The sequence below is a fragment of the Scyliorhinus canicula genome, chromosome 4 (assembly GCF_902713615.1).
Source record: "Scyliorhinus canicula chromosome 4, sScyCan1.1, whole genome shotgun sequence".
Classification (NCBI taxonomy): domain Eukaryota; kingdom Metazoa; phylum Chordata; class Chondrichthyes; order Carcharhiniformes; family Scyliorhinidae; genus Scyliorhinus; species Scyliorhinus canicula.
The window spans coordinates 188,550,278-188,576,164 of NC_052149.1; the positions used below are offsets into that span (position 1 = coordinate 188,550,278).

A 25,887-nucleotide genomic window follows, 5' to 3' on the forward strand; every position below is an offset into this window, starting at 1 on the left:
CTGTTCTTTTGCTGCCTACCACTCCAATCTTTGAATATAGTCATGGTATGGCCATACAGATTAATGCAATGAAGCATCATTTTCTTAGTATAGCTGCAGTGATGTAATCATCTCTCTGAATAGAATATTCCCAATTGGAGTGCAGCCAACGAAGATGACAAGCACATCAACTTCATATTATGTTTCGTAACATTTGTTGCAACTCTATATCCCTCTACATGTTCTGCAGCCTTCAGTCACTCACTATTTTATGTTTTTTATTCTCCCCACACTTTTATTTCTATCTTCAATTAATCACGAGTGGGGCATAACCAGGGAAACGATTAACTGGACAGTGACCAGCCCATAAGGAGGGATGATACATATGCACTTTTCCTTCCTATGAGTTTCTGTCCTGCATAAACTAACTGAGCATCCAACAAAAAGTCCACTTCAAAAAGGAGGGTGCTTCAAACTGGATTGGTATAACAACTATAACTGTAATTCATGCAACCATGAGCAGCCCCAAAAGAAAAAAGACTTGAATTTATTTAGGGCTTTTCACAATCACCAGAACTTTCCAGTCACTGAAGTACTTTGAGAAGTGGAGTGAAAAAAACTGCTTCCTCAGGTTGTATAAATCATGAAAAAAGGCAACATAACATATGACTCAAATACGCAAGGATCTCAGTGGTCCTGTAAAGGCTGTCCTGTTTGGGGGAGTGCAAAATATGTTATTTGATTTTTCTGCACAATTTTGAATTGTAGAACCTGTATAACTGTTCAATATTCAAAAATATATCACTGCATTATAGGCAGAATATACAGAAGTTAGTCCTTCATATCCAATCGAAATGTATTCAAAATATTGTTTATAAACTTTAATGAAACATTTTTAGTTGACAAGTTAATTTTCAGAAAGACAGGAGACAGGCACTGGCAGAAGATATAGCCTCCTCGGTCATATGGGCTTAACCTGAAACAGCTAGCAGTTCAAAACATTTATAGGAGTTAGTTTGTTTATAAGAACAGTTATTTCTTTATTCATGTTATTTTTAATTTTCATTATTTATTTGTACACAAATGTTACATCCTTAGTTCCAGCATGCTCATTCTTTAAACAGGAACTAAGTAATGAGATACTCTTACCGTATCTATTTAAATGAAGACAATATTTTGTTTGTGCACTAAAATGTATGCAAATAATCTGCAGAGGATATAAAAATAAAATGTGCCTGCCCCAAGATATGTTGGAAAACAAAAATAATAACTACAGCTACCTTGTTCCTTATAATCCTCAATTGAATTGAATTTCTGGAACTGGAACCCACTTCCTCAAGCTGATAAACCCTTAAAAAAAACACATCCTCAAAACACCAATCAAAGGGTATCAAAAAGTTTGTAATCACATTTTACCTTTTCAACACATGTGTTTTCAGCTTGTAGCCCAAAGCATTGAAATAATGTTGCACTCATTAAGGTGAAGGATGCTAATATAGGCATTGGGACAATTTAAGCATTGTAAATACAGTGCCTACATCAAACATTCAACCATCCCAAGCTACAGAGTAGCTGGGCACAGAGCTTCCTCTGCAGTTCCCCAAAACTGGGCATAAACTCCAAGCTCAGTGAAAACCCATTCTATCCAAATTTCCTATTTTCCCATCCCCTCACCTGTGAACAACATTGCCATCACTTAGTGTCAAATTATGGAAAATTTTGTCAGTTAGGTCCACACCCACATTGCGCAAAAACCACCCAAAAACTAATTTCACCTAGCCGTTCTTACAGATAGAGGAAACATTCAAGTCGTCAGTTTCAATGTGAATCCAGATTTATAATGGTCCAGTACACTCTAGGTTCCATGTGATTTCATGTGATGTGAGGGACACCGACACGGCCAGAATTTGTTGCCCATAACCATTTGTCCTTGCATTGAGTGGCTTGTAAGGGCATTTCAGAGGGCAGATAAGTCAACCCGTGAGCCTGGAGTCACATAAATAAGGCTGGCAGATTTCCTTCCCCAAAGGACAATAGAGAACCACATGGGTTTTTACAAATGGTTTTTGTGGTCACCATTAGACTAGCTTTTAATTCCAGATTTTTTATTAATTGAATTTAAATTGCACCAGCTGCCACGGTGGGATTTGAACCCATGTCCCAAGAGAATTAGTCTGAACCTCCAGATTACTAGTCCAGTGACATTATCTTTTTTTTTGTTTAGAAATTTACAGTACCCAATTACTTTTTTCCAATTAAGGGGCAATTTAATGTGGCCAATCCACCTCCCCTGCACATCTTTGGGTTGTGGGGGTGAAACCCACACAGACATGGGGAGAATGTGCAAACACCACACAGACAGTGACCCGGTTCCAGGATCAAACCCGGGTCCTCAGCGCCGTACTGCGCCACTGTGCCGCCCTCAGTAACATTATCACGACGCCACAGTCTCCCCATGGAATTCCCCACTGAAATATTTTTTGTCCCCAGAGTGGACATGTGCAGTTTCTCCAGACGGCTTAAACATGCATTTCTACTTCAATATCTGCAAGCTAATCATGGACTAATTTCTCTTTCATTGTTTTTACATTTCACAACATGAATTAGTGTGAGATAATACAAAGATATACAGCTGGATTCTCCATTGGCAGGATCCTCTGCTTTGCCAGCAGCGCACTCAAACCCGTGGATTTCCCAACGGCGTGGGGGGCAAATCCCATTGGTCGGCTGCCGGGGTGGAGGATTCCGCTGCTGGCGGGGGCGCGTGGGACGGAGAATAACACCCATAGTTTCCTTTATATTAGCCGCAAAGATAAGTTTCAATACTACTTCTAAACAAAAAGACTGGGATAAGCATGACACTTTGTACACAACTGGGAATCCATGATCTGTCCCTGTTAGCCATAACACACATCAACAGAGAAAAAGTATGAACTTGAGCTAAGTAATTGATACAATTCTGTGCATTCCAAACAAGACACTCCCGCACATTCGAAAATAGCACTAAATTTCAGGGTTGAGTTGATATTATTACAACAGCTTGAAGTATTATTACCAGCGAAATGTTATCCCCTCAGTCGCCCACAGGCCCTAACCCCACCATGGCAGAGCCTCATCCAAGTGATCATATTTCATTTGTGAGCTCAGACCATACATCTAGCAATTCAAGGGTATTAGACATCACAGTCAAACTCATTCTCATTTTAAATTGGCAGATAAATGCACACCTCAGCAACTGGAAGCATGGCAGTATTGTTATTCCTTTTACATCCTGCCCAACCCCACCATCAACATTTCTAGTCAAGGAAGCCCATTGTAATGCCCTCTGCTCCTCCAGCTGTAATTTTTAAAAATATTTTTATTTGGCTTTTCATTTTATATAATACACAATTGTACAAAACAAGACAGAATAAAACACTGGTACAAACAAAAACCCACAAAACATAACCTACCCCCTCCCACCTAACCCTTCTCCCTTCCCTTCTCCTCTTCCCCCCACCTTTTTTAACATTGGTTACTTAACATTTGGTTGGTAGTAGCATTGTGACATTAATGTTTACATTCACAAGAAGTACAAATAACAAGGGATATATTGAGAATGTATACTACAAAATATAGTTCAAACTGGGAGTTAACATATTTTGTGCAAATACCCGGAGAACATATGTTGGGGCCTGATTGCTTGAGTCCCCTGGTGGTCGGGTACTCGAATTATCTGTTCTACTAATTATGTATGGCTTCCTGGTATTGGAACATACCTGAGGCGTGCTTGCGGTCCCCCTGGTGTGCTCTTTCTGTTGCTGTTCTGGGCGTCATTCCTGGGCTGTCCACCTCTCCTCTGCGCCCTTTTGGCTCCTCTGCCATAATTCCCCTGTGTTCTGGGTTAGGTCTTTCCACACCTCCACTTAGATCCGTCCCTCTCCTCCCCACACTGCTCCCCTGTTTGTCTATATTGCCTCCCCCCTCCCTTATAGGTTGCTGGTTACGAACATGTCCTCAAACACGTTGGTAAATTGTTTCCATGTTTGGCAAATTTTATATTTTCCAATTTGAGAAATTTGGCTAGGTCGGACAGCCAGCCCGTAGCCTTGGGTGATGCAGTTGATCTCCAGCCAAGCAGGATTCTCTGGCAGGTGACTAGGGAGGCAAAGGCTAGGGCGTCTGACCCTTTCCCTGTGAAGAGTTCTGGCGGCACTGATGCCCCGAAGACCGCCACTTTTGGGCACAGCTTCACCTCCACCACCCCAAACATGGCCTCAACGAAGGCGATTAGTACTCGACCAAGTCTGGGACATGACCAGAACATGTGGGCATGGTTGGCCGGGCGTGAATTTATGATTCCTACAGACAAGGGCCTAGGCGGACATTGCTATCAATCCATAGTGTTGTCTCAGTTGGTTCCAGGCTCTGAGCGTGGCCACTACCACCAGATTTGTCGGGTATTTGGCTGGGGTGAATGGGAGTGCGGCAGTGACCAGTGCTCAGAGGGATGTCTTCATGCAGGAACCATCCTGGCACCATTCGCATTTGTCCTCCACCTCCGGGAGGAACTCGCTCACCCATTCAGTTCCCACGGGGTCGCTATCCTGCCATCTATGTATAGGTCCCCTGCTGTCAGTCTCCCTTCATCCTGTATCCAGCTTTTGAAAGGCGGCATCCAGTATCGCCGGGGTGAATTTATGATTCCTACAGACAAGGGCCTAGGCGGACATTGCTATCAGTCCATAGTGTTGTCTTAGTTGACTCCAGGCTCTGCGCGTGGCCACTACCACCAGATTTGTCGGGTATTTGGCTGGGGTGAATGGGAGTGCGGCAGTGGCCAGTGCTCAGAGGGATGTCTTCATGTAGGAACTTTCTTTCAGTTTAACGCATTCTGCTCCCAGGTCTCTGAGCCAGCCTGGTACTTTATCTGCAGTGGGTGCCCAGTGATAAAGAGTTGGAAGTTCCCCCATGCCTCTCCTCCTTTGCAGGACGCTCTCTTGGATCCTTTTTCCCCCCACACACAAACGCCATGATTGATTTGTCTAGGTTGGTGAAGAAGGTCTTGGGACGAAGACTGAGAGGGATCTGAACGGTAAGAGGAACCTTGGCAGGAGGTTCATTTTGATCGCTTACACTCTCACTGCCAGGGAGAGCGTGAGTGCAGTCCACCTCAGCAGGTCCCTCTTTATCTCCTCAATTAGACTCAACAGATTCCATTTGTGGATCCGAGTCAAGTTGGGCTATTTGGAGCCCCAGATATTGGAATCTGGTTTGGGCCAGCTTGAATTGCATTTTCCCCTGCTCTGGTTCCCCTCCCCACAGATTCAAGGGAAATATTTCACTTTTACTCAGGTTAAGTTTGTAGCCCGAGAAACTCCAAACTTTCTTAGGTGGTCCATAGGATGTATGAAGACCAAAGAGAAAATGCTAGAAAATCTCAGCAGGTCGGGCAGCATCTGTAGGGAGAGAAAAGAGCTAACGAGTCCAGATGACCTTTTGTCAAAGCTGGTTTCTCTTTGGTTTCAAGTTCCAGCATCCGCAGTAATTTTCTTTTTATATAGGATGGATGAAGAGATGCTGATGGGAGGAGTCTGGAGTGTAGGTTGATACAAACTGTTGCTTGATTAATGTGTAAAGCAATTCCCCCACTTTGACACCAATCAATTGACGTCAGTATGAGGATTTTGCAGTCAACTGAGCGCGTTGAGTACTTCCGGTGGCGGCTATGAAGGAATAGGTCGCACATTTGGTGGCTCCCGCTCGGGTCGGAACTTTGGACCTTCTTCCCTGATTTTTTGTCGGACCTGAAGTGGAAAATTGATGTTGGGTGCAACTGTGATGAGGAATCCTACATCAGTGCAAGGAGAAGCGGACTAGGAGTGCTCGCAAAGGAAGAAATAGGTGAACGGAGAAGGCTTGGGCTGAGGCTGCAACGGGAGAAAGCATGGCGGAGGACTGGAGTTCTGGCTTGACGACCCAGCGGTCGATGGAGCAGTTGATGCAGCTTATACAGGAGGGCTTCGCCAAGCAGAAACAGGATTGCTTGAACCCGATTAAGGAGTCGATTGCGCAACTGGAACTCAGACTGGATGCTCAAGATCGGGTGATCCAGAAAGTGGAGAAGGCACTGACTGAGCAGGAGGAGCACCAAGCTGCAGTGGAGATGGAGGTGGGAACCAACAGAAAAGGCTCCAGATGAAAGTGGAGGATCTAGAGAACAGGTCCCGCCGGCAGAACCTGAGAACTGTGGATCTCCCGGAGGTACAGACGCAGGGCCATACATAGCAGCTATGTTTGAGAAGCTACTGGGGGAGGGGGCGTTCTCCCGACCCTTGAAGATGGACAGGGCACACAGAACGCTAGCGAGGAAGCCACGTGTGGTGCCCCCCCCCCCCCCCCCCCCCCCCCCAAAGAGCAATGGTGGTGAGATACCACAGGTACCTGAACAAGGAGTGCATTCTATGGTGGGCCAGGCAGACGCGGAGCTGCAAATGGGAGAACTGCATCCTGCATATATATCAGGATCTGAACGTTGACATGGCCAGGAGAAGAACAGGGTTCAACCAGATAAAATCAACCCTTTTTAAGAAGAAGGTAATGTTTGGACTACTGTACCCAGCCCGTCTTTGGGTTACGCACAAAGCGCAACATTTCTACTTAGAGTCGCCCGAGGACTTCGCGAGAAGGAAAGGGCTGGTAGCGGACTGAGGTGTTTGGACTGAACTTTGCTGCAGAGCTCATGTGGGGGGTTTTTCTCTTCTCTTCAGTTATTTTTTTTTTTAAGTTTTTGTCTTTGGATGTTATTTGTAATGCCTTTTGTAATGAGTTGGGGTCTGTGAACGAGCTGCTTGAGTTAAAATTTGCATTTGCACTGATGGGGGATGGAGGTGTGAACGTTAGATGTTTGATTTTTTGATTTTCTTTGTGTGTTTCTTTTGGGAGGCTGCCGGGGGGAGGGCCTGCGGATGCGTGGGGCGCGGGCTGGAAACTGGCCCAAGAAAGGTGATGGCTGATCGGCAGCTATCCTGATTAATAAGCGAGTATCATTCAAAGCAGGAAGAATAGTTGCGGACGTGGGGGGTCGGTACATAATGGTCAGTGGAAAGCTGGAGGGGCTGCCAGTGGTAATCGTGAATGTGTACGCGCCGAATTGGGATGATGTGGAGTTCATAAGGAGGATGTTGGGGAAGATCCCGGACCTGGATTCGCATAAACTGGTTATGTTGGGGACTTCAACACAGTCATTAACCCAGGGCTAGACCGATCTAGCTCATGGACAGGCAGGGTGCCAGCAGTGGCAAAGGAGCTAAAGGGGTTTATGGAGCAGATGGGGGGGTGGACCCATGGAGATTTGGGCAGCCGAGAGTGAAGGAGTTTTCCTTCTACTCGCACGTGCATAAAGTGTACTCCCGGACTGACTTTTTTATCCTGACCAGGGGTAGTGGACACTGAGTTCTCAGCGATCACGATCTCGGATCATGCCCCGCACTGGGTTGACCTACAGGTGAGCAAGGAGAGTAGCCAGCGCCCACGCTGGACATGGGACTTTTAGCTGATGAGGAAGTGTGTGGGCGACTGACGAAACATATCCAGAACTATCTGGAAGTCAACGACATGGGGGAAGTTTCCGCTGCGGTGGTCTGGGAGGCACTGAAGGCAGTGGTAGAGGGGAGCTGATCTCAATACGGGCCCACAGGGAGAAGGCAGACAGAGCAGAGACGGACTGACTGATAAAGGAAATACTACAGGTCGACAGGAGGTATGCGGAGACCCCAGAGGCAGGGCTTCTAAGGGAACGACGGAGGCTACAGGTGCAGTTTGGCTTGTTAACTACAGGGAAGGCGGTAGAGCAGCTGAGGAAGGCGAGGGGGGCGATCTATGAATATGGGGAGAAGGCCAGTAGAATGCTTGCGCAGCAGCTTAGAAAGCGGGAGGCGGCCAGGAAGATTGGGAAAGTAAGGGACAGAGATGGGAACTTGGTCGGAGATTCAGCTGGGGTCAATAAGGCGTTCGAGGAATTCTACAGCAGTCTGTATGAGTCGGAACCCCCAGCTGGGCCGGAGGTTATGAGTCAATTCTTAGGGGGCTGAAGTTCCCGAAGGTTGATGCAGACTTGGTAGAAGGGTGGGGGCTCCGATCGGATTGGAAGAGATGGCAGATGGCTGAAGGCCATGCAGTCAGGTAAAGCCCAAGGACCGGATGGGTACCCCGTGGAGTTTTACAAAAGGCATTTGACCGGGTGGAATGGGATTATCTGTGGGAGGTACTGGGCGGTTTGGATTTGGGCGGGGCTTCATTGACTGGGTCAGGCTGCTGTATCAGGCGCCCGTGGCAAGTGTTCGGATGAACAGTCTGACATCGGGCTATTTTAGGCTGCACCGGGGGACGAGGCAGGATGCCCCTTCTCCCTGCTGTTGTTTGCACTGGCCAAAGAACCGTTTCGTGTAGAGTAGGAGGCTAGAAAAGGTGGGATCGGTGGGAGAGGAAGACGGCTTTTGCACTATGTTCATACTTGCATGTACACTGTTTCTTCTGTTACTGTTATAGAACCTTAAATACCTCAATAAAGTGTTTATATAAAAAAACTGAGCCCATTGAGTGTTTATCATGTCCTAATTCTATGCCTTTGTGTCAACCAAGTGCTGTGTCCAATTTTGCATCAAATTATCAGAAAAGGAAATAACTAAATGACTTTCTAGGCCACTGCAGAGGGTAGTTTAAGAATCAAAAATAATGATGATGGTTGGTCACAAAAAGGCCAAACAGAGTAAGGACAGCAGATTTTATCTCTAAAGGCATTCGTGAATGAGATGGGTTTTTGCAACCATCTAACACTTTCATGGTCACTTTTAACTGGTACCAACATTTTCCTTCCAAATTTTAATATCTTGTAATAAACTTGAATTGCTTGCAGAACACTTTATTTTCTTTAGTTTGCCATACATTTTGCACATCTCCTGTCAAGAAGACCTATTGTGACGTCCCTGTATATCTTGCTCTCCACCAAGAGATGTGCAAGAAAGGGCAGAAATGGCCCACTAATTTTCCCCATTCCTGCCATGAAATACCTATCCTGTTCTTTGCAGCATGGATGGAGCATGGTTTTGGAGAGATGTTGCAAAGTGCAGGAAATACCAAAATGGGGAGAAAACCTTTAGAAAGATACAGTAGGATTGGAGAAAGTTGGATCTAATGTTAAAACTTCATTCTAGGAGAGCAAGAAAAAAAACTTACATTCTACCAACACCTTCATACATGCGTGCTTCTTCTGGCATTGTAGATATTTCTCCATCTGTTAAATGAGCATGTTTCTTGGTCCTATTTAATTGTTCAATCTGCAAATCTGCGAGTTTCACCTTCTGTTGCGTATCAAGCACCTTAGTCTGCAATTCAGCAAAAGCCTGAAGAAAGAACACAGGGATTAATTTGAAGTGTGACTGCAATTAGTTTTAACATCAATACCAGCATTATTTATTAAAATTGCAGATTAATTTAAAAGCAAAATCTTCATCCTGAAAAAAAATAACAGATTAAGATATTATCATGTTTAATGGGCCTGATTTTAACTTTGTACAAGTGAATAGATTTTGAACAAGCTGAAATCTTATCTGCCCATAATTTTCTTGTGGTCAACATGAATCTCTAAATATCAACACAAATAATTTTTGAGCACACCTAACAGATTCTATATATTCTTACTTTCTGTGGAAGATAACTACCCCTCTCTGCCACCTCCTCAATTTAATCCAGCAAAACTCATGTCATGCACATGCCATGTCCTTGCTGTCTTACTGCCCATAATCAGTATTTGTATGGAAAGAGGGGTGTCTTTTCTTACCCTTGGAGTGTGTAATCCAATTAAATCATTCATAAGCAAATTTTTGTGAGTTTAAAATGAAGGTTAATTATTCTCACATATTTAATGTGAATAAATGCAATGTCACATTCTCAGTCTCATGCATGCACCCGCATAAAGAGTGGATATAGATAAAATAGTGCACCTTTACAGATTACAGTTAATTCAGTCCCTGGTTTGTGATTTCTGGTCTCCAATGTAGCAGGCATGTGGATTCTTGAATGATCAGATGATGTAAAGCTGAAGTGATGACCTTGTAAAGCGAAGGGTTCACAACAGGTTATGAAGTTTCTCGTAGTCATATATCTAGGAGGTTGGTTCTCAGGGGAGTTGATAGTGGCCATTGAATGTTGACCCTTTTGTCCATATAAAACACAGAGACAAGTAGTCTGGAAACTCACAGTCTTTAGGTATTGGCCCATCCTTAAACAATGAGAAGCATAAATTCCACAAATGGCTGTGAATAGCCTCACCTGTGCCTAATTAATTAGCTTTTAGCCAGAGACTTAGTACTGTCTTTAGTCCAAATCGTATAAGTCACTTTCTTCGCAGCAGCCATCTTAATTTGTATCCAATTACAAGTTCAGAATGTGACATGCCTGTACAGGGCACGACATGCCTCACTGAATAAGAAAAAAAATCATTTTTATGATTTTTTCTACATGGTTTCTCCGTGAAGCAAGAGAAAATGTACACATTCTGGCATTCATACAGAAATCTAGTACTGCTACAGTTTTCCCTATTTGTTGCATTCTCTTATTGGTTTATATTCTGGATAATGTGTTGGTGATGACATTATTCTTTCCAGCAATGTGTGTAATCTTTAGACTAGAAGGCAGAGTAAACTCTAGTTGAACAAACTGGAGTTGGTCACTTTATCTTACTTTTGGAACTTTGAAGGGTTATGGTCTGTGCATATTAGGATCTCTTGATGCCTTTTGTTATGATAGATGCTGAAATGATGTAGAGCTAACAAACGTAAGAAAAATGCATTTACTTCTTAAGAAATAAAGCAAATGTGTGGAACAGATGTAGGTATAAGTTTAGATTTTCAATTTACATTAATTTAAAGGACATAAATTGCTAAAACAGTTTAAAGGAATGAGGGCAGAGTTGGCTGGAGTGTACTGGGAAAGGTTTTTTAGCAGAAAGTATGGTTGACCAGCAATGGCAGATCTTCATGAAAATAGTTCATGACTGACAAAGATATATCCCAGTCAGGAAGAAGGATTCTAGGAAGGGGATAAATCAACCAAGGTTAACCAAGAAAGTTAAAGATAGTGTTAAACTGAGAGCAAAAACGTACAACGTGGCAAAGATTAGCGGTAAGCCATTGGATTGGTTTTAAAAACCATCAACAGATGACCAAAAATATATAGAGGGAGAAGCTAAACTGTTAGGGGATAAATTATATGGGACATGTACAGGGTGGATAGGGAGCAGCTGCTCCTCTTAGTTGAAGGGTCAGGTACGAGGGGAAACAAGTTCACGGTGACGGGCAGGAGGTTTAGGAGGGATTTGAGGAAAAGCGTTTTTACCCAGAGAATGGTGATGGTTTGGAATGCATTGCCAGGGAGGGTGGTAGAGGCTGGTTACCTCGCATCCTTTAAAATGTACCTCGATGAGCACTTTAAAATGTACCTGGATGCTGGCAAATTAGATTATGTCGGCAGGTCTGGTGTTTTTCATGCATCAGTGCAGACTCGATGGGCTGAAGGGCCTCTTCTGTGCTGTATTATTCTGTGCTATGAGGGTGAACTCAGGAGTAATATAAAAACATCAGTCAGAGCTTCTTTAAATATATAAAAAGGGAGAGGCCAAAGTGAACATAGGCCCCTTAGAGAACAAGACTGGAGAAATAATACTGAAGTACCAGGAAATGGCAAAGGAGTTAAATAAATACTTTGTGTCAGTATTCATTGAGGAAGACATTATTAACATTCCAAAACTACGAAATACTCAAAGGGCAAAAGCGGAGACGGGGAGAAACAAATATAATTGGGTTGGATTGGATTTGTTTATTGTCACGTGTACCGAGGTACAGTGAAAAGTATTTTTCTGCAAGCAGCTCAACAGATCATTAAGTACATGAAAAGAGGAAAGCATGGTGGCGCAGTGGATAGCACTGCTGCCTCACGGCGCCGAGGTCCTAAGTTCGATCCCGGCTCTGGGTCACTGTCCGTGTGGAGTTGGCACATTCTCCCTGTGTTGCATGGGTTTCGCCCCACAACCCAAAGATGTGCAGGGTAGATGGATTGACCACGCTAAATTGTCCCTTAATTAGAAAAAAATGAATTGGGTACTCTAAATTTGAAAAGAAAAAAAGTACATGAAAAAAGGAAATAAAAGAAAATACATAATAGGGTAACACAAAGTACACAATGTAACTACGTGAGCACCGGCATCGGATGAAGCATATAGGGCTGCAGTGTTAATGAGGTCAGTCTATAAGAGGATCGTTTAGGAGTCTGGTAACAGCGGGGAAGAAGCTGCTTTTGAGTCTGTTCGTGTGTGTTCTCAGACTTCTGTATCTCCTGCCTGATGGAAGAAGTTGGAAGAGTGAGTAAACAGGGTGGGAGAGGTCTTTGATTTTGCTGCCCGCTTTCCCCAGGCAGCAGGAGGTGTAGATGGAGTCAATGGATGGGAGGCAGGTTTGTGTGATGGACTGGGCTGTGTTCATGACTCTGAAGTTTCTGCGGTCCTGGGCAGAGCAGTTGCCATATCAGGCTGTGATGCAGCCTGATAGGATGCTTTCTATGGTGCATCTGTAAAAGTTGATAAGAGTTAATGTGGACATGCCGAATTTGCTTAATTTCCTGAGGAAGTAAAGGCGCTGTTGTGCTTTCTTGGTGGTAGCATCGACCTGGGTGGACCAGGACAGATTTTTGGTGATGTGTACCCCTAGGAATTTGAAACTGCTGACCATCTCCACCTCGGCCCTGTTGATGCTGACAGGGGTGTGTACAGTACTTTGTTGCCTGAAGTCAATGACCAGCTCTTTTTCACTGTACCTCGGTACACGTGACAATAAACAGATCCAATCCAATCCAATGATTGGCATTGAGGGAGAAAGCACCACTCCACTGGATTCTCTATCTCCCTCCTGTATTCTGACTCATCGTTATTCGAGACCCAGCCCACGTATCGTCAGAAAATTGTAGATGGAGTTGGAACCAAATTTTGCCACGCAGTCGTGTGTGTACAGGGAGTAGAGTAGGGGGCTAAGTACGCAGCCTTGCGGGGCCCTGGTATTGAAGACTATTGTGGACGAGGTGTTGTTGTTTATTCTTACTGATTGTGGTCTGTGGATCAGAAAGTCGAGGATCCAGTTGCAGAGTGAGGAGCCAAGTCCTAGGATTTGGAGCTTTGATATGAGCTTGGCTGGGATTATGGTGCTAAAGACGGAGCTGTAGTCAATAAATAGGAGTCTGATGTAGGAGTCCTTGTTGTCGAGATGCTCTAGGGGTGAGTGTAGGGCTAGGGAAATGGCGTCTGCTGCGGACCGGTTGCGGCGGTATGCGAATTGCAGTGGATCAAGGCGTTCTGGGAGTATGGAGGTGATGCGCTTCATGACCAACCTCTTGAAGCACTTCATTACAACTGAAGTCAGGGCCACCGGATGGTAGTCACTGAGGCACGTTGCCTGGTTCTTCTTTGGCAACGGTATGATGGTGGTCTTCTTGAAGCAGGTGGGGATCTCGGAGTGAAGTAGGGACAGGTTAAAGATGGGCAGCACGGTAGCATAGTGGTTAGCACAATTGCTTCACAGCTCCAGGGTCCCAGGTTCGATTCCTGGCTTGGGTCACTGCCTGTGCGGAGTCTGTACGTTCTCCCCATGTGCGCGTGGGTTTCCTCCGGGTGCTCCGGTTTCCTCCCACAATCCAAAGATGTGCAGGTTAGGTTGATTGGCCATGCTAAATTGCCCTTAGTGTCCAAAATTGCCCTTAGTGTTGGGTGGGGTTACTGGGTTATGGGGATAGAGTAGAAATGTGGGCCTGGGTAGGGTGCTCTTGCCAAGAGCTGGTGCAGACTCGATGGGCCGAATGGCCTCCTTCTGTACTGTAAATTCTATGATTCTATGTCCGCGAACACATCTGCCAGCTGGTCCATGCAGGCTCTGAGTGCACGACCAGGGATCCCGTCCGGGCCCGTCACCTTCTGAGGGTTCACTTTCAGGAAGGCCGATCTGACTTCGGAAGCTGTGATGGTGGGTATGGGTGAGTTATGGGCTGCTGGGGCACTCAACAGCGATTTGTTAGTTTAACTAATAATAACTATCACAAGAGAAAAAGTACTCGAGAAACTAATGGAGCTGAAGGCTGATAAGTCCCCTGGATCTGATGGGTTGCATCCTAGAATATTAAAGGAAGTAGGTACAGCGATAGTGGATGCACTGGTGTAATCTTCCAAGAGTCCTTAAATTCTGTAAAAGTCCCAGAGGATTGGAAAATTGCCAATGTAACACAATTATTCAGAAAAGGAAGGAGACAAAAAAACAAGTAACTAGGCCAATTAGCTTAATATCTGTCATTAGGAAACTTTTAGAGTCCATTATAAAGGATGTAATAGCAGAGCATTTAGAAATGCAAAATATAATTAAGCAGAGTCAGCATGGCTTCGTGTAGGTGAAATCATGTCTCACAAATTTATTAGAATTCTTTGAGGTGGTATTGAGAAGAATAGATAAAGGGGAATCAGTAGATGCAATATACCTGGATTTCCAAAAAGCGTTCACTAAGGTACCGCAATAAAAACTACTTAATAAGAGAAGAACCCATGGGATTGGTGGCCATATATTAACATGGATAGAGGATTGGCTAAATAATAGAAGACAGAGTTGGGATAAGTACTGGGGTTGCAAGTATTTACAATATATATTAATGACTTGGGACGAGGGAAGTGAATGTACCATGCCAATTTTGCGGATGGCACAAATGTAAGTGAGAAGCACGGCAGCACGGTAGCATAGTGGGGCAGCACGGTAGCATAGTGGTTAGCATAAATGCTTCACAGCTCCAGGGTCCCAGGTTCGAATCCCGGCTTGGGTCACTATCTGTGTGGAGTCTGCACGTTCTCCCCGTGTGTGCGTGGGTTTCCTCCGGGTGCTCCGGTTTCCTCCCACAGTCCAAAGATGTGCAGGTTAGGTGAATTGGCCAGGCTAAATTGCCCTTAGTGTTAGGTGGGGTTACTGGGTTATGGGGATAGGGTGGAGGTATGGGCTTGGGTAGGGTGCTCATTCCAAGAGCCGGTGCAGACTCGATGGGCCAAATGGCCTCCTTCTGCACTGTAAATTCTATGAAAGAAAAGTGGCGAGGATCACACAAAGAGTATATAGAGGGAGATAGACAGGTTAGGTGAGTGGGCAAAAACTTAGCAGATAGAACATACTGTAAGAAAATGTGACGTTATGCACTTTGGTAGGAAGAATAAAGGAGCTGAATATGATTTACATTGAGAAAGACTGCAGAAAGCTGCAGCTCAGAAATCTTGGGGTCCTCGGGCATTAATCACAAAAAGCAAGCATGCAGGTCCAGCAGGTAAGAGGGAAAGCAAATGGAATGTTCATTTCAAAGGGAATGTAGTATAAAAATAGGGAAGTTTTGATAAAACTATAAAGGCACTAGTTAGTCCACAACTGGAATACTATGAACAGTTTTGGTCCCCTTATTTAAGCAAATATATGCTGGCATTGGAGGCAGCCCAGGGAAGGTTTACTAGGTTGATCTGGGGTATGGAGGGATTTTGTTATGAGGAGGTGAGTAAGTTGGGCCGGTACTCATTGGAGTTTAGAATAATGAGAGGCAACCTTACTGGGATATATAGGGCTCTCTGGAGGGTTGACAGGGTAGAAGCTGAGAGGTTGTTTCCCCTTGTTGGAGAGTCTAGGACCAGAGGGTATAAATCTCAGAGTCAGGGTCACTCATTTAAAACAGAGATGAGGTGGAATTTCTTCACTCATAAGGTAGTGAATCTGTGGAATTCTTTACCACAGAGTGTTGTAGAGGCTGGGTCATGAGGTAAGTTCAAGGCCGAGATAGACAGGTTTTAATCGGTAAACGGTAATGAGGAAAGTGGATTTGAGGATTATCATATCAAATCAGTCATGAGTGACTATCAACAATGGTCATTGTTAGACTTTTAATCCTAGATAGTTTTTTGTATTGAATTAAAAGTTCACCACCTGCCCTGGTGGGGTTTGAACCCAAGTCTCCAGAGCAATACCCTTTCGATTACCCGCCCAGTGATAGTACCACTACTCCATTTTCTTGACACTTTTGAGACTTTATTATTGCAGCTGTATTGTAATCAAATCAGTGACCAGACATTTTGCAATCTGCTACCTACAGAATCATAGAATTTACAATGCAGAAAGGCCATTCAGCCCATCGAGTCTGCACCAGCCCTTGGAAAGGGCACCGTAATTAACCCACACTTCCACTCTATCCCCATAATCCAATAACCCCACATAACCTTTTTTGGACACTAAGGGCAATTTAGCATGGCCCTAACCTGCACATCTCTGGATTGTGGGAGGAAACCAGAACACTCGGAAGAAATCCACGCAGACCGGGGAAAATGTGCAGATTCCGCACAGATAGTGACCCAAGACGTGAATCGAACCTGGGACACTGGAGCTGTGAAGCGACTGTGCTAACCACTGTGCTACTGTGCACACCATAGAATAAATGTTTCTTCTAAAGTACTTCTGTTAACTGGAGTAACCCATTGCATGCTTTGGTTCACTAAATGGGGCCCCTGTCACTGGAAGTAATATGCACCTGCTCCATCACTGGCACCATGTGGCTTCAATATGTATAATCTACAGAATGCACAACAACCTCTCGCCAAAGTTACATTAACAGCGGTACCTCCCCGACAACGTCTCCACCAAGAAGGAGAAAAGCAACAAGGAACATCATCACCTCTAATTCTTACACCACCCTAACACACACATATATATAAAACTACTACTGGTTAATATTTTGGAATACTCTATGTGACACTACTGTGGATGCACCATCACCAATGGACTGTAGCAGGATTTCTTTACTTCTTCACAGGATGAGGGTGTGCCGACAGGACCTTTCAAGAGCAGTTAGAATGAGCAAAAATGCTGGCCTAGCTAGCAAAGCCCACATCCTGTGAACAATAAAAAAAAGTTCAAGGGGAAATCCAGCTGCTCAGGGCAACATGGATGAGCAATGAATGCAGCCTTACTGGTATCACCCACATCTTAAATAGAGTTTTCTTTTAAGTTGAGCAACCTGTTATTGTTACATAATTTCTTTGATTCTATAATCCTCCCAAATATAATCCTACCAGGCCAAGTCATTGAATTGCATAATGAGCCATTAAGAGTATAAGATTCAGAAGCGCAAATTGTTATGGTGCCGGAGGACATTTGGCCCGTCATGTCTGCGCCGGCTCTCCAAACAAGGATCTTAACTTATTTAGTGCCATCTCCCCGCCTTTTCCCCATACCCTTGCATACGGTTTCTATTCAAGTAATCATCTGCCCTCTTGAATGCCTCAATTGAACTTGCCTCCACCACACTTCCAGGCAGTACAACCCAGACCTGAACCACTCATGGTATGAAAACGTTTTTTCGTCACATCACATTTGAAAATCACCTTAAATCCGTACCCTCCCATTCTTGATCATTTTTGAGGGGGGACAGTTTCTCCCTATCTAGTCTGTCCGGCCCCCTTATGATTTTGAACATCTCTATCAAATCTCCTCTCAGCTGCCTTCTCTCTGGAACAGCCCCAACCTCTCCAATCTATCCTCATAACTGAAGCTTCTCATCCTCGGAACCATTCTTGTGAAATATCATGATAAATATCTTCCTTTAATCCAGGTGATAAAAATACTGTGAACACTTTAATAAAAACTGGAAATGTGTAAGACGTCATTCAGCAGTTAAACATGCAGACGTCTTGAAGAGTCAGTCCCATCCAAAATGATCCGTATTTGTCTTTTAAATCCTGATCATACTGAACGACTGGCTATGTGCTTTCCAACATTTTACATGTAACAGTAAACGTTTAGTCAGCAACGCTAACATGAAATTGACGTTTGTTTTTCAGTGATCAAAACGTGCCAAAACCTTTAAAGCTTAAAGTCTTAGAAATATTTTGCACCAAGAAAGTCAGAAATAATATTGCTGCAGCCTATTGATTATACACATGTAGAATCTTTTCAACTCAATAGGGTAAGTGTTCACTTTAAACGGGACCACGGCTACTACACGTTTTTAATGCCCACTGAACACGGAACAAACGATAAAACCCTTCCTGACGTGCTTTTTTTACTCTTAGAAAGTTAAAGCCAACGATCAGTCATCAAAAGAAGTTAAAAACGCGAAGATATGAGCCTCCGCTGCCTCTCTGTACCTTCTTCAACTCCAGGTCCACGGGCGCCGCCATCTTTAGAGGATGTGAGCATGCGCAATTCGCACCTTCTCCACAGCTAGGCTTGCCCCAAAATGCATCATCAGCGAAGAAATCATCCTCCACCCAGGAGAATGCATTGAGCTCTACATTGGTGGTAGAAAATGTATGTAAAGGTGTATATTGCCACGCTCAAACTCCTTGAGGGATCTGAGTGCTATTTCCCTGTCCCCACACATCCCCCTTGAGGAAAAAAACAGTAAAAGCTGGGAAATAAGAATACTGGTCCAAACCGATCTTGTTTACATTAAACCAGAACACCAGTAAAAACTGGAATATGATAATACAGGTCCAAATGGGACACCAATAAAAACTGGGGAGTAAGAATACTGGTCCAAACTTTTTTTTCACCATTGTTTACGCAACCTCATGGAGATTCAGTGGCCCAGCCTCCACTCTTTCTGGGGAAGACACAGCCACAGACTAGTGACCCTCTGAGAGAATTTTTCTTTATCGTCATAGAGCTTTTGTTCAGCTTTTTTGTGGTGTTTACTCTTTTCCCGTTAAGAATAACACACAACTGTGCTTGAAGTAAGAAACTTCCCAGATTCCATTTACTAATCTGGACCAGGATATACTCAGGTTACCAGCCTGGAGTCTCTGGGGATTGATGATTAACCCACAGGACATTGCTGCCAGCAGAACTGGAAGGAAATATCATCAGAGCATTTGTAAAAAACACTTTGTTTTCTAAATTTTCTTGGAATACTTCAGTTTATTAGTTCAAAAAATATCAGAGATAGGGAAGAAGGCAGTTTGACTGTTAGCCAAAAATAATTCAAATGAATAACAAAGAATCTTTCCGCTTGGCTGTGGGAATATGGTGCCCCATGGGAATGGACCTATCAGATGGCCAATGGTGGGAAAGTAGTGGGAAAGTCAGAGGTTACAGGATGAAACCTCTAGAAATGCATTCAACCAGATTTGGAAACCCTAGCTTCAACTGAGGCATTAGTCATGTGGCCTTCAGATCTTCCGAGCTAGCAAAGAGAGAAGAGGCAGCATTCTAGTAGCCCCTGGGTGTGAATGTCATTCTTATGTACAGGGACAGGTTCACTTGTGAGGTCCCTGAAGGTTAATAACCTGTAGACATTTACTGTTTAAGGAAGCTTATATAAAGAATAGAACACTCATATGAAGTAAATTGGCTTCCGTATATATGCTATTCATTCTTTCAACATACTCTAATGGCAGGGGGGTGAAAATGGTAGAGATGTAGAGTCATAGAGTTTTACAGCATGAAAAGAGGCCCTTTGGCCCATTACGCCCGTGCTGACCATCAAGCACCTAACTCTTCTAATCCCATTTTCCAAGACTTGGTCCATAGCCTTGTATGCAGGGGGCATTTCAAGTTCTCATCTAAATACTTCTTAAAAGTTGTGAGGGTTCCTGCCTCTACTGCCCTTTCAAGCAGTGAGTTCCAGATGACAACCACCCTCTGAGTGAAAATGATTTTCCTCACATCTCCTCTGAACCTCCTGCTCATTACCTTAAATCTATGCTCCTTAGTTCTGGCCAATAATGTGATGGAAAAAAATTGGGAGCTCCACCATCACTATCCATCATTCCAAGTTACAAATGCATGTAAAACTGTATATCACCACAGCAACTCAAAATCCTTGAGGGATCTGAGTGGACTTGGCCTCAACTCCAATTTCCTGCCTGCCCCTCATAACCCTTGACTCCCTTATTGAGCAAAAATATATCTGATGCAGCCTTGCATAGATTCCATGACCCAGCCCCCACTGCTTTCTGGGAAAGTGAATGCCACAGACTAATGACCTCTGAGAGAAAAAGATCCTTATCTCCATTTGAATTTTTAGAAACTGTATCCACAAGTTTGGACACCCAACAAAGGGAAAAGATCTTCTTAGCATCCACTTTGTCAAGTCCCCTCAAAATCTTATATGTTCCTGTAAAATCACCTCTCATTCTTCTAAAGTTCAATTGGTAGGTGCCCAACCTGCTCAGCCTTTCCTCATAAGATAATCCCTTCATCTCAGGAATCAGTCAGGTGAACCTTCTCTGAACTGCTTCTCCAATGCAATTATATTATTTCTTAAGTAGGGAGGCCAAAACTGTACATAGTTCTCCAATTACGATCTACCTCCAATTAAGTCAGCTGAAGTCAGCATATTTGGCTGCTACCAAGAATAGCATAACATTGCTATTGATCCAACTTTTGTCTATTGCTCCTCATCCTGAATGAGACAATCTGGAACCCCAGTGTCCTACAGCACTGAGCTTCAAACCCGCATCCTCACCACCACCAAGCCATAGTGATATTGTCTGCTTCCACCCCCACCTCATTCCCAAAATACCCTGAATCTTTATTTAAATTTCTGTCAGCTCCACAACTTGAATTGTCTATCTCCCCAGCATCTCAAACTCGCCCACTGGATTCCATTCCACTGGCTGCATTCTGTCTTGCATGAAGTCCCATTTTTCTTTCAAGCCAGTCTTAGCTCCCATAATCCCAATGCATTAATTTTAAAATGTTTATCCACATTCCCACTGTCTCCACATCCTTGCCCCTATGCTATCTCTGTAATTTTCTCTACTTTTATGCCCTTTTATTCTTCCACATCTTGGCTCCTGTGATTTTCCCCTCTCTACAGAAACGTGTATTTAGGTACAAGTTCATCAAAAGTTAATCTATAGTACATAAAAAACATGTAGATTGGGACACTAGATCTAAAACAATGACAAAATCTTGTATTTAAACCATGCTTTTGACATTGTAAAACATTCCAAGGAGCATTGTCAAATAGAATTTGACACCGCATTAGGAGATGTTGGGACTTGTGTCCAAAAACTTAGCCAAACGAGTAGACTTTAAAGAGCAGCTCAAAGGCAGAGAATGAAGTGGACAAGCAGAGAGGCTTAGAGAGATCACTGTCTGTACGGAGTCTGCACGTTCTCCCCGTGTGTGCGTGGGTTTCCTCCGGGTGCTCCGGTTTCCTCGGACAGTCCAAAGATGTGCAGGTTAGGTGGATTGGCCATGCTAAATTGCCCTTAGTGTCCAGGATTGCCCTTGGCGTTGGGTGGGGTTACTGGGTTATGGGGATGGGGTGGAGATGTGGGCTTGGGTAGGGTGCTCTTTCAAAGAGCCGGTGCAGACTCAATGGGCTGAATGGCCTCCTTATGCACTGTAAATGCTATGATTCTAACAGGAAACATAGAGTGGACATAAATAGGTATTTTTATGTTTGGCAGGATGTGCTGAACGGTGTGCCACAGGGATCAGTGCTGGGACCTCAACTCTTTACAATTTATGTAAACAACTTGGTTGAAGGATCTGAAGGTATGGTTGCTGAATTTATTTATTTATTTTTTCTGTTTATAAATTTAGAGTACCCAATTATTTTTTCCAATTAAGGGGCAATTTAGCATGGCCAATTCACCTAACCTGCACATCTTTGGGTTGTGGGGGCGAAACCCATGCAGACACAGGGAGAATGTGCAAACTCCACACGGACAGTGACCCAGGGCCGGGATTCGAACCCGGGTCCTCAGCGCCATAGGCAGCAATGCCAACCACTGTGCCACCGTGCTGCCCTTGGTTGCTGAATTTATATGATGACAGATAAGTGGGAAAATAAGTTGTGAAGAGGACATAAGGAGGTTACAAAAGGAAATAGATAGGTTACGTGAATGGGAAAAAATCTAGCAATGGAGTACAATGCAGACAAATGTGAAATAATCCATTTTCGCAAGTAGAATAAAAGAGTCGCTTATTACCTAAATGGTGAGACATGCGGAGCTTTGAGGTAAAGAGGGACCTGGATGTCCAAGTGCATGAATCACAAAAGGCTAGGATACAGGTGCAGCAAGTAATTATTCCAAAATTTGGGAAGTTATGCTTCTGCTGTACAGGGCATTGGTCAGATCACAGCTGGAGTATTGTGTACAGTACTGGTCGCCTTATTTAAGGAAACATGCAAATACCAGGAATGGAAGGTTTGCCTTAGGAGGAAAGATTGAAAAGATTAGGCTTGTATCTGATATATTTCTTTGTTGCCGCAAAGAGAAAAGATATGGAGGTGCCCGCATTCTGGATTCTTTCAAAACACGATGACAGATTTATTAAGAGGTGTTGCTCATACAGTCTAAGATGGAGAACTCTGAAACGTCACTGCAGATCATGTGACACTGAACCAACAGGCAGGAATATATTCTCTGATACATAACAGCATCCTCTAGAGCTTGGAAGAGTAAGAGTTGACTTGCTCGAAGCCTTTAACATCCTGAGGGCATTGACTGGGTGGATGTGGAGCACATGTGTCCTCTTGACAGAGAATCTGGAATCAGAGGTCATGGTTTTAAACAGGGAAATCCATTGTCAACTTGTCAGACTACACCCTTCAACCAGACGAAATCGAAGTCCTCAGCAGAGGGCTCAATTTCTGCACCACCACCAAAATGGACCCCATCAGTCTCGCGGCAGATACGGAGGAATTCATCAGGCGAATGAGGCTCCGGGAATTCTTCCACAGACCCCAAGAGGCCGACAGCGAACCCAGGGACACGACCAATGAACCGGAACAGCAGACCGCGAGATCTGCAGTGCAGCAACCGAAAAGGAAAGAGTCAAATTGGACCCCTCCGGAAGGCCGCTGCCCTAGACTCGACATGTATGCTCAAGCCGTCAGAAGTCGTGTCAATGCCAGATTCATCACTCGCAATCACAAGGCAGCCTCAAACGTCACCCAAGCACAACGCAACGCCATCCGCACTCTCAAGACCAACCGCAACATCGTCATCAAACCAGCAGACAAAGGAGGGGCCACCGTCATACTGAACAGAACAGACTACTGCAAAGAAGTATACCGACAACTCGACAACCAGGAACACTACAGGCAGTTACCCGCAGATCCAACCAAGGAACACATCCGCCAACTCAGCAGACTGATCAAGACCTTAGATCCAGACCTTCAGAACACCCTACGTGCTCTCATCCCACGTAATCCCCGCATTGGAGATCTCTACTGCCTCCCGAAAATACACAAGGCCAACACACCAGGCCGTCCTATCGTTTCAGGCAATGGGACCCTGTGTGAGAACCTCTCTGGCCACATCGAGGGCATCTTGAAACCCATCGTACAAGGTACACCCAGCTTCTGTCGCGACACGACGGACTTCCTACAGAAACTCAGCACCCATGGACCAGTTGAACCAGGAACATTCCTCGTCACAATGGATGTCTCGGCACTCTACACCAGCATCCCCCATGACGACGGCATTGCTGCAACAGCCTCAGTCCTCAACACCGACAACTGCCAATCTCCAGACGCAATTCTGCAACTCATCCGTTTCATTCTAGACCACAACGTCTTCACCTTCGACAACAAATTCTTCATCCAGACGCACGGAACAGCCATGGGGACCAAATTTGCACCTCAATATGCCAACATCTTCATGCACAAGTTTGAACAGGACTTCCTCACCACACAGGACTTTCAACCGATGCTATACACCAGATACATCGATGACATTTTTTTCCTTTGGACCCACGGCGAGACATCACTGAAACGACTACACGATGACATCAATAAGTTCCATCCCACCATCAAACTCACCATGGACTATTCTCCAAATTCAGTTCCATTCTTGGACACACTCGTCTCCATCAAGGACGGTCACCTCAGCACCTCGCTTTACCGCAAGCCCACAGATAATCTCACGATGCTCCACTTCTCCAGCTTTCACCCGAAACACATTAAAGAAGCCATCCCCTATGGACAAGCCCTCCGTATACACAGGATCTGCTCAGACAAGGAGGAGCGCAACAGACACCTACAGATGCTGAAAGATGCCCTCGTACGAACGGGATATGGCGCTCGACTCATTGATCGACAGTTCCACCGCGCCACAGCAAAAAACCGCACCGACCTCCTCAGAAGACAAACACGGGACACCACTGACAGAGTACCCTTCGTCGTCCAGTACTTTCCTGGGGCGGAGAAACTACGACATCTTCTTCGCAGCCTCCAACACATCATCAGCGAGGATGGACATCTTGCCAAGGTCATCCCCACACCCCCACTACTGGCCTTCAAACAACCGCGCAACCTCAAACAAACCATTGTTTGCAGCAAATTACCCAGCCTTCAGAACAGCAACCACAACACCACAAAACCCTGCCAGGGTAATCTCTGCAAGACATGCCAGATCATCGACATGGACACCACCATTACACGTGGAAACACCACCCACCAGGTACGCGGCGCATACTCGTGCGACTCGACCAATGTAGTCTACCTCATACGCTGCAGGAAAGGATGTCCCGAAGCGTGGTACATTGGCGAGACCATGCAGACACTGCGACAACGAATAAACGGGCATCGTGCGACTATCAACAGGCAGGACTGTTCCCTTCCAGTTGGGGAACACTTCAGCAGTCAAGGACATTCAGCCTCTGATCTCCGGGTCAGCATTCTACAAGGAGGCCTTCAGGAGACGCGACAACGCAAAATTGCTGAGCAAAAACTTATAGCTAAGTTCCGCACGCATGAATGCGGACTCAACCGGGATCTGGGATTCATGTCGCATTACATTCGGCCCCCACCAACAAGCCTGGACTTGCAGAGGCCTACCGACTGAACTGGCTTGGGACAATTCACACCTCTTTAACCTGGAGTTACCTCTCTCTCTGCATCTTTGATGATTTGATTGCCTGCAGGTGCTCGCATTCCGGGGCATCTCTGACTGTGTCTATATAAACATTTCTGGAACAAGCCTTTCCATTCACCTGAAGAAGGAGCCGTGCTCCGAAAGCTCGTGTTTGAAACAAACCTGTTGGACTTTAACCTGGTGTTGTAAGACTTCTTACTGTGCTCACCCCAGTCCAACGCCGGCATCTCCACATCATGGTTTTAAAAAATAGGGGTCACTCATTTAAGACAGAGATGCGGAGAATATTTTTCTCTCAGAGGTTTGAGAGTATCTGGAACTCTTTTCCTCCAGAGGCAGACCCTTTAAATATTTTTAAGGCAGAATTAGATGGATCCTTGATTAACAAGGAGGTGAAAGGTTATCAAGAATAGGCAGGAATGTAGAGTTAAGAATACAAACAGATCAGCCATGTTCTTATTGAGTGGCGGAGCAGGCTCAAGGGGCCAAGTGGCCTACTCCTGCTCCTAATTCATATGTTCATATGAGGGTTTCAGCATCTAATAAACTGAGGCAAAGATGGGGGACAAGTGATGGTACAGACGTGGAAGATGCCTTTGTGATGAAGCAGTTATGTGCTTGGGAACCCATCTCAGAATGTTAAGATTGCACATGGGCTGACTCAACTCAGACAATGACTGGGTGAGTGTTGGAATTGGTGGGTAGGGAAGGGAGTTTGTTGTGTGGATCAAAGATAACGTCTACTGCCTTCTCAATATTTAGTTGATGGAAATTCCTACTCATCCAGCATTGGATGTTAGACAAGCTGTGTGAGAAATCAGAGACAGTTAAGAGGTCAAGCATGGTAGCTGTGAGAGGAACTGAATAACATCAGTGCACATGTGGAATCAGATATCATCTTTTCAGATTATGTCATCAAGGGCAGCAGGTAGATAAGGAATAAGAGGGGAGTGAAGGACAGATCCTTGGGGGACTCCAGTTCTCAC

At 44.7% G+C, this 25,887-nt stretch overlaps 1 protein-coding gene across 1 annotated transcript in view; it reads right to left on the reverse strand.

The window, feature by feature from the left end:
• pfdn1 (prefoldin subunit 1) overlaps nucleotides 1-18,310 on the reverse strand; it is a 126,957-nt gene extending 108,647 nt beyond the window's left edge. Inside the window, exons 1-2 of the mRNA XM_038795705.1 lie at nucleotides 18,212-18,310; nucleotides 9,196-9,362 (exon numbers count right to left, since the gene is read on the reverse strand). Coding sequence (XP_038651633.1) covers nucleotides 9,196-9,362; nucleotides 18,212-18,244 — 200 coding nt within the window. The 5' untranslated portion in view covers nucleotides 18,245-18,310. The remainder of the gene's footprint in view (nucleotides 1-9,195; nucleotides 9,363-18,211) is intronic.
• Nucleotides 18,311-25,887: the final 7,577 nt, after the last annotated feature.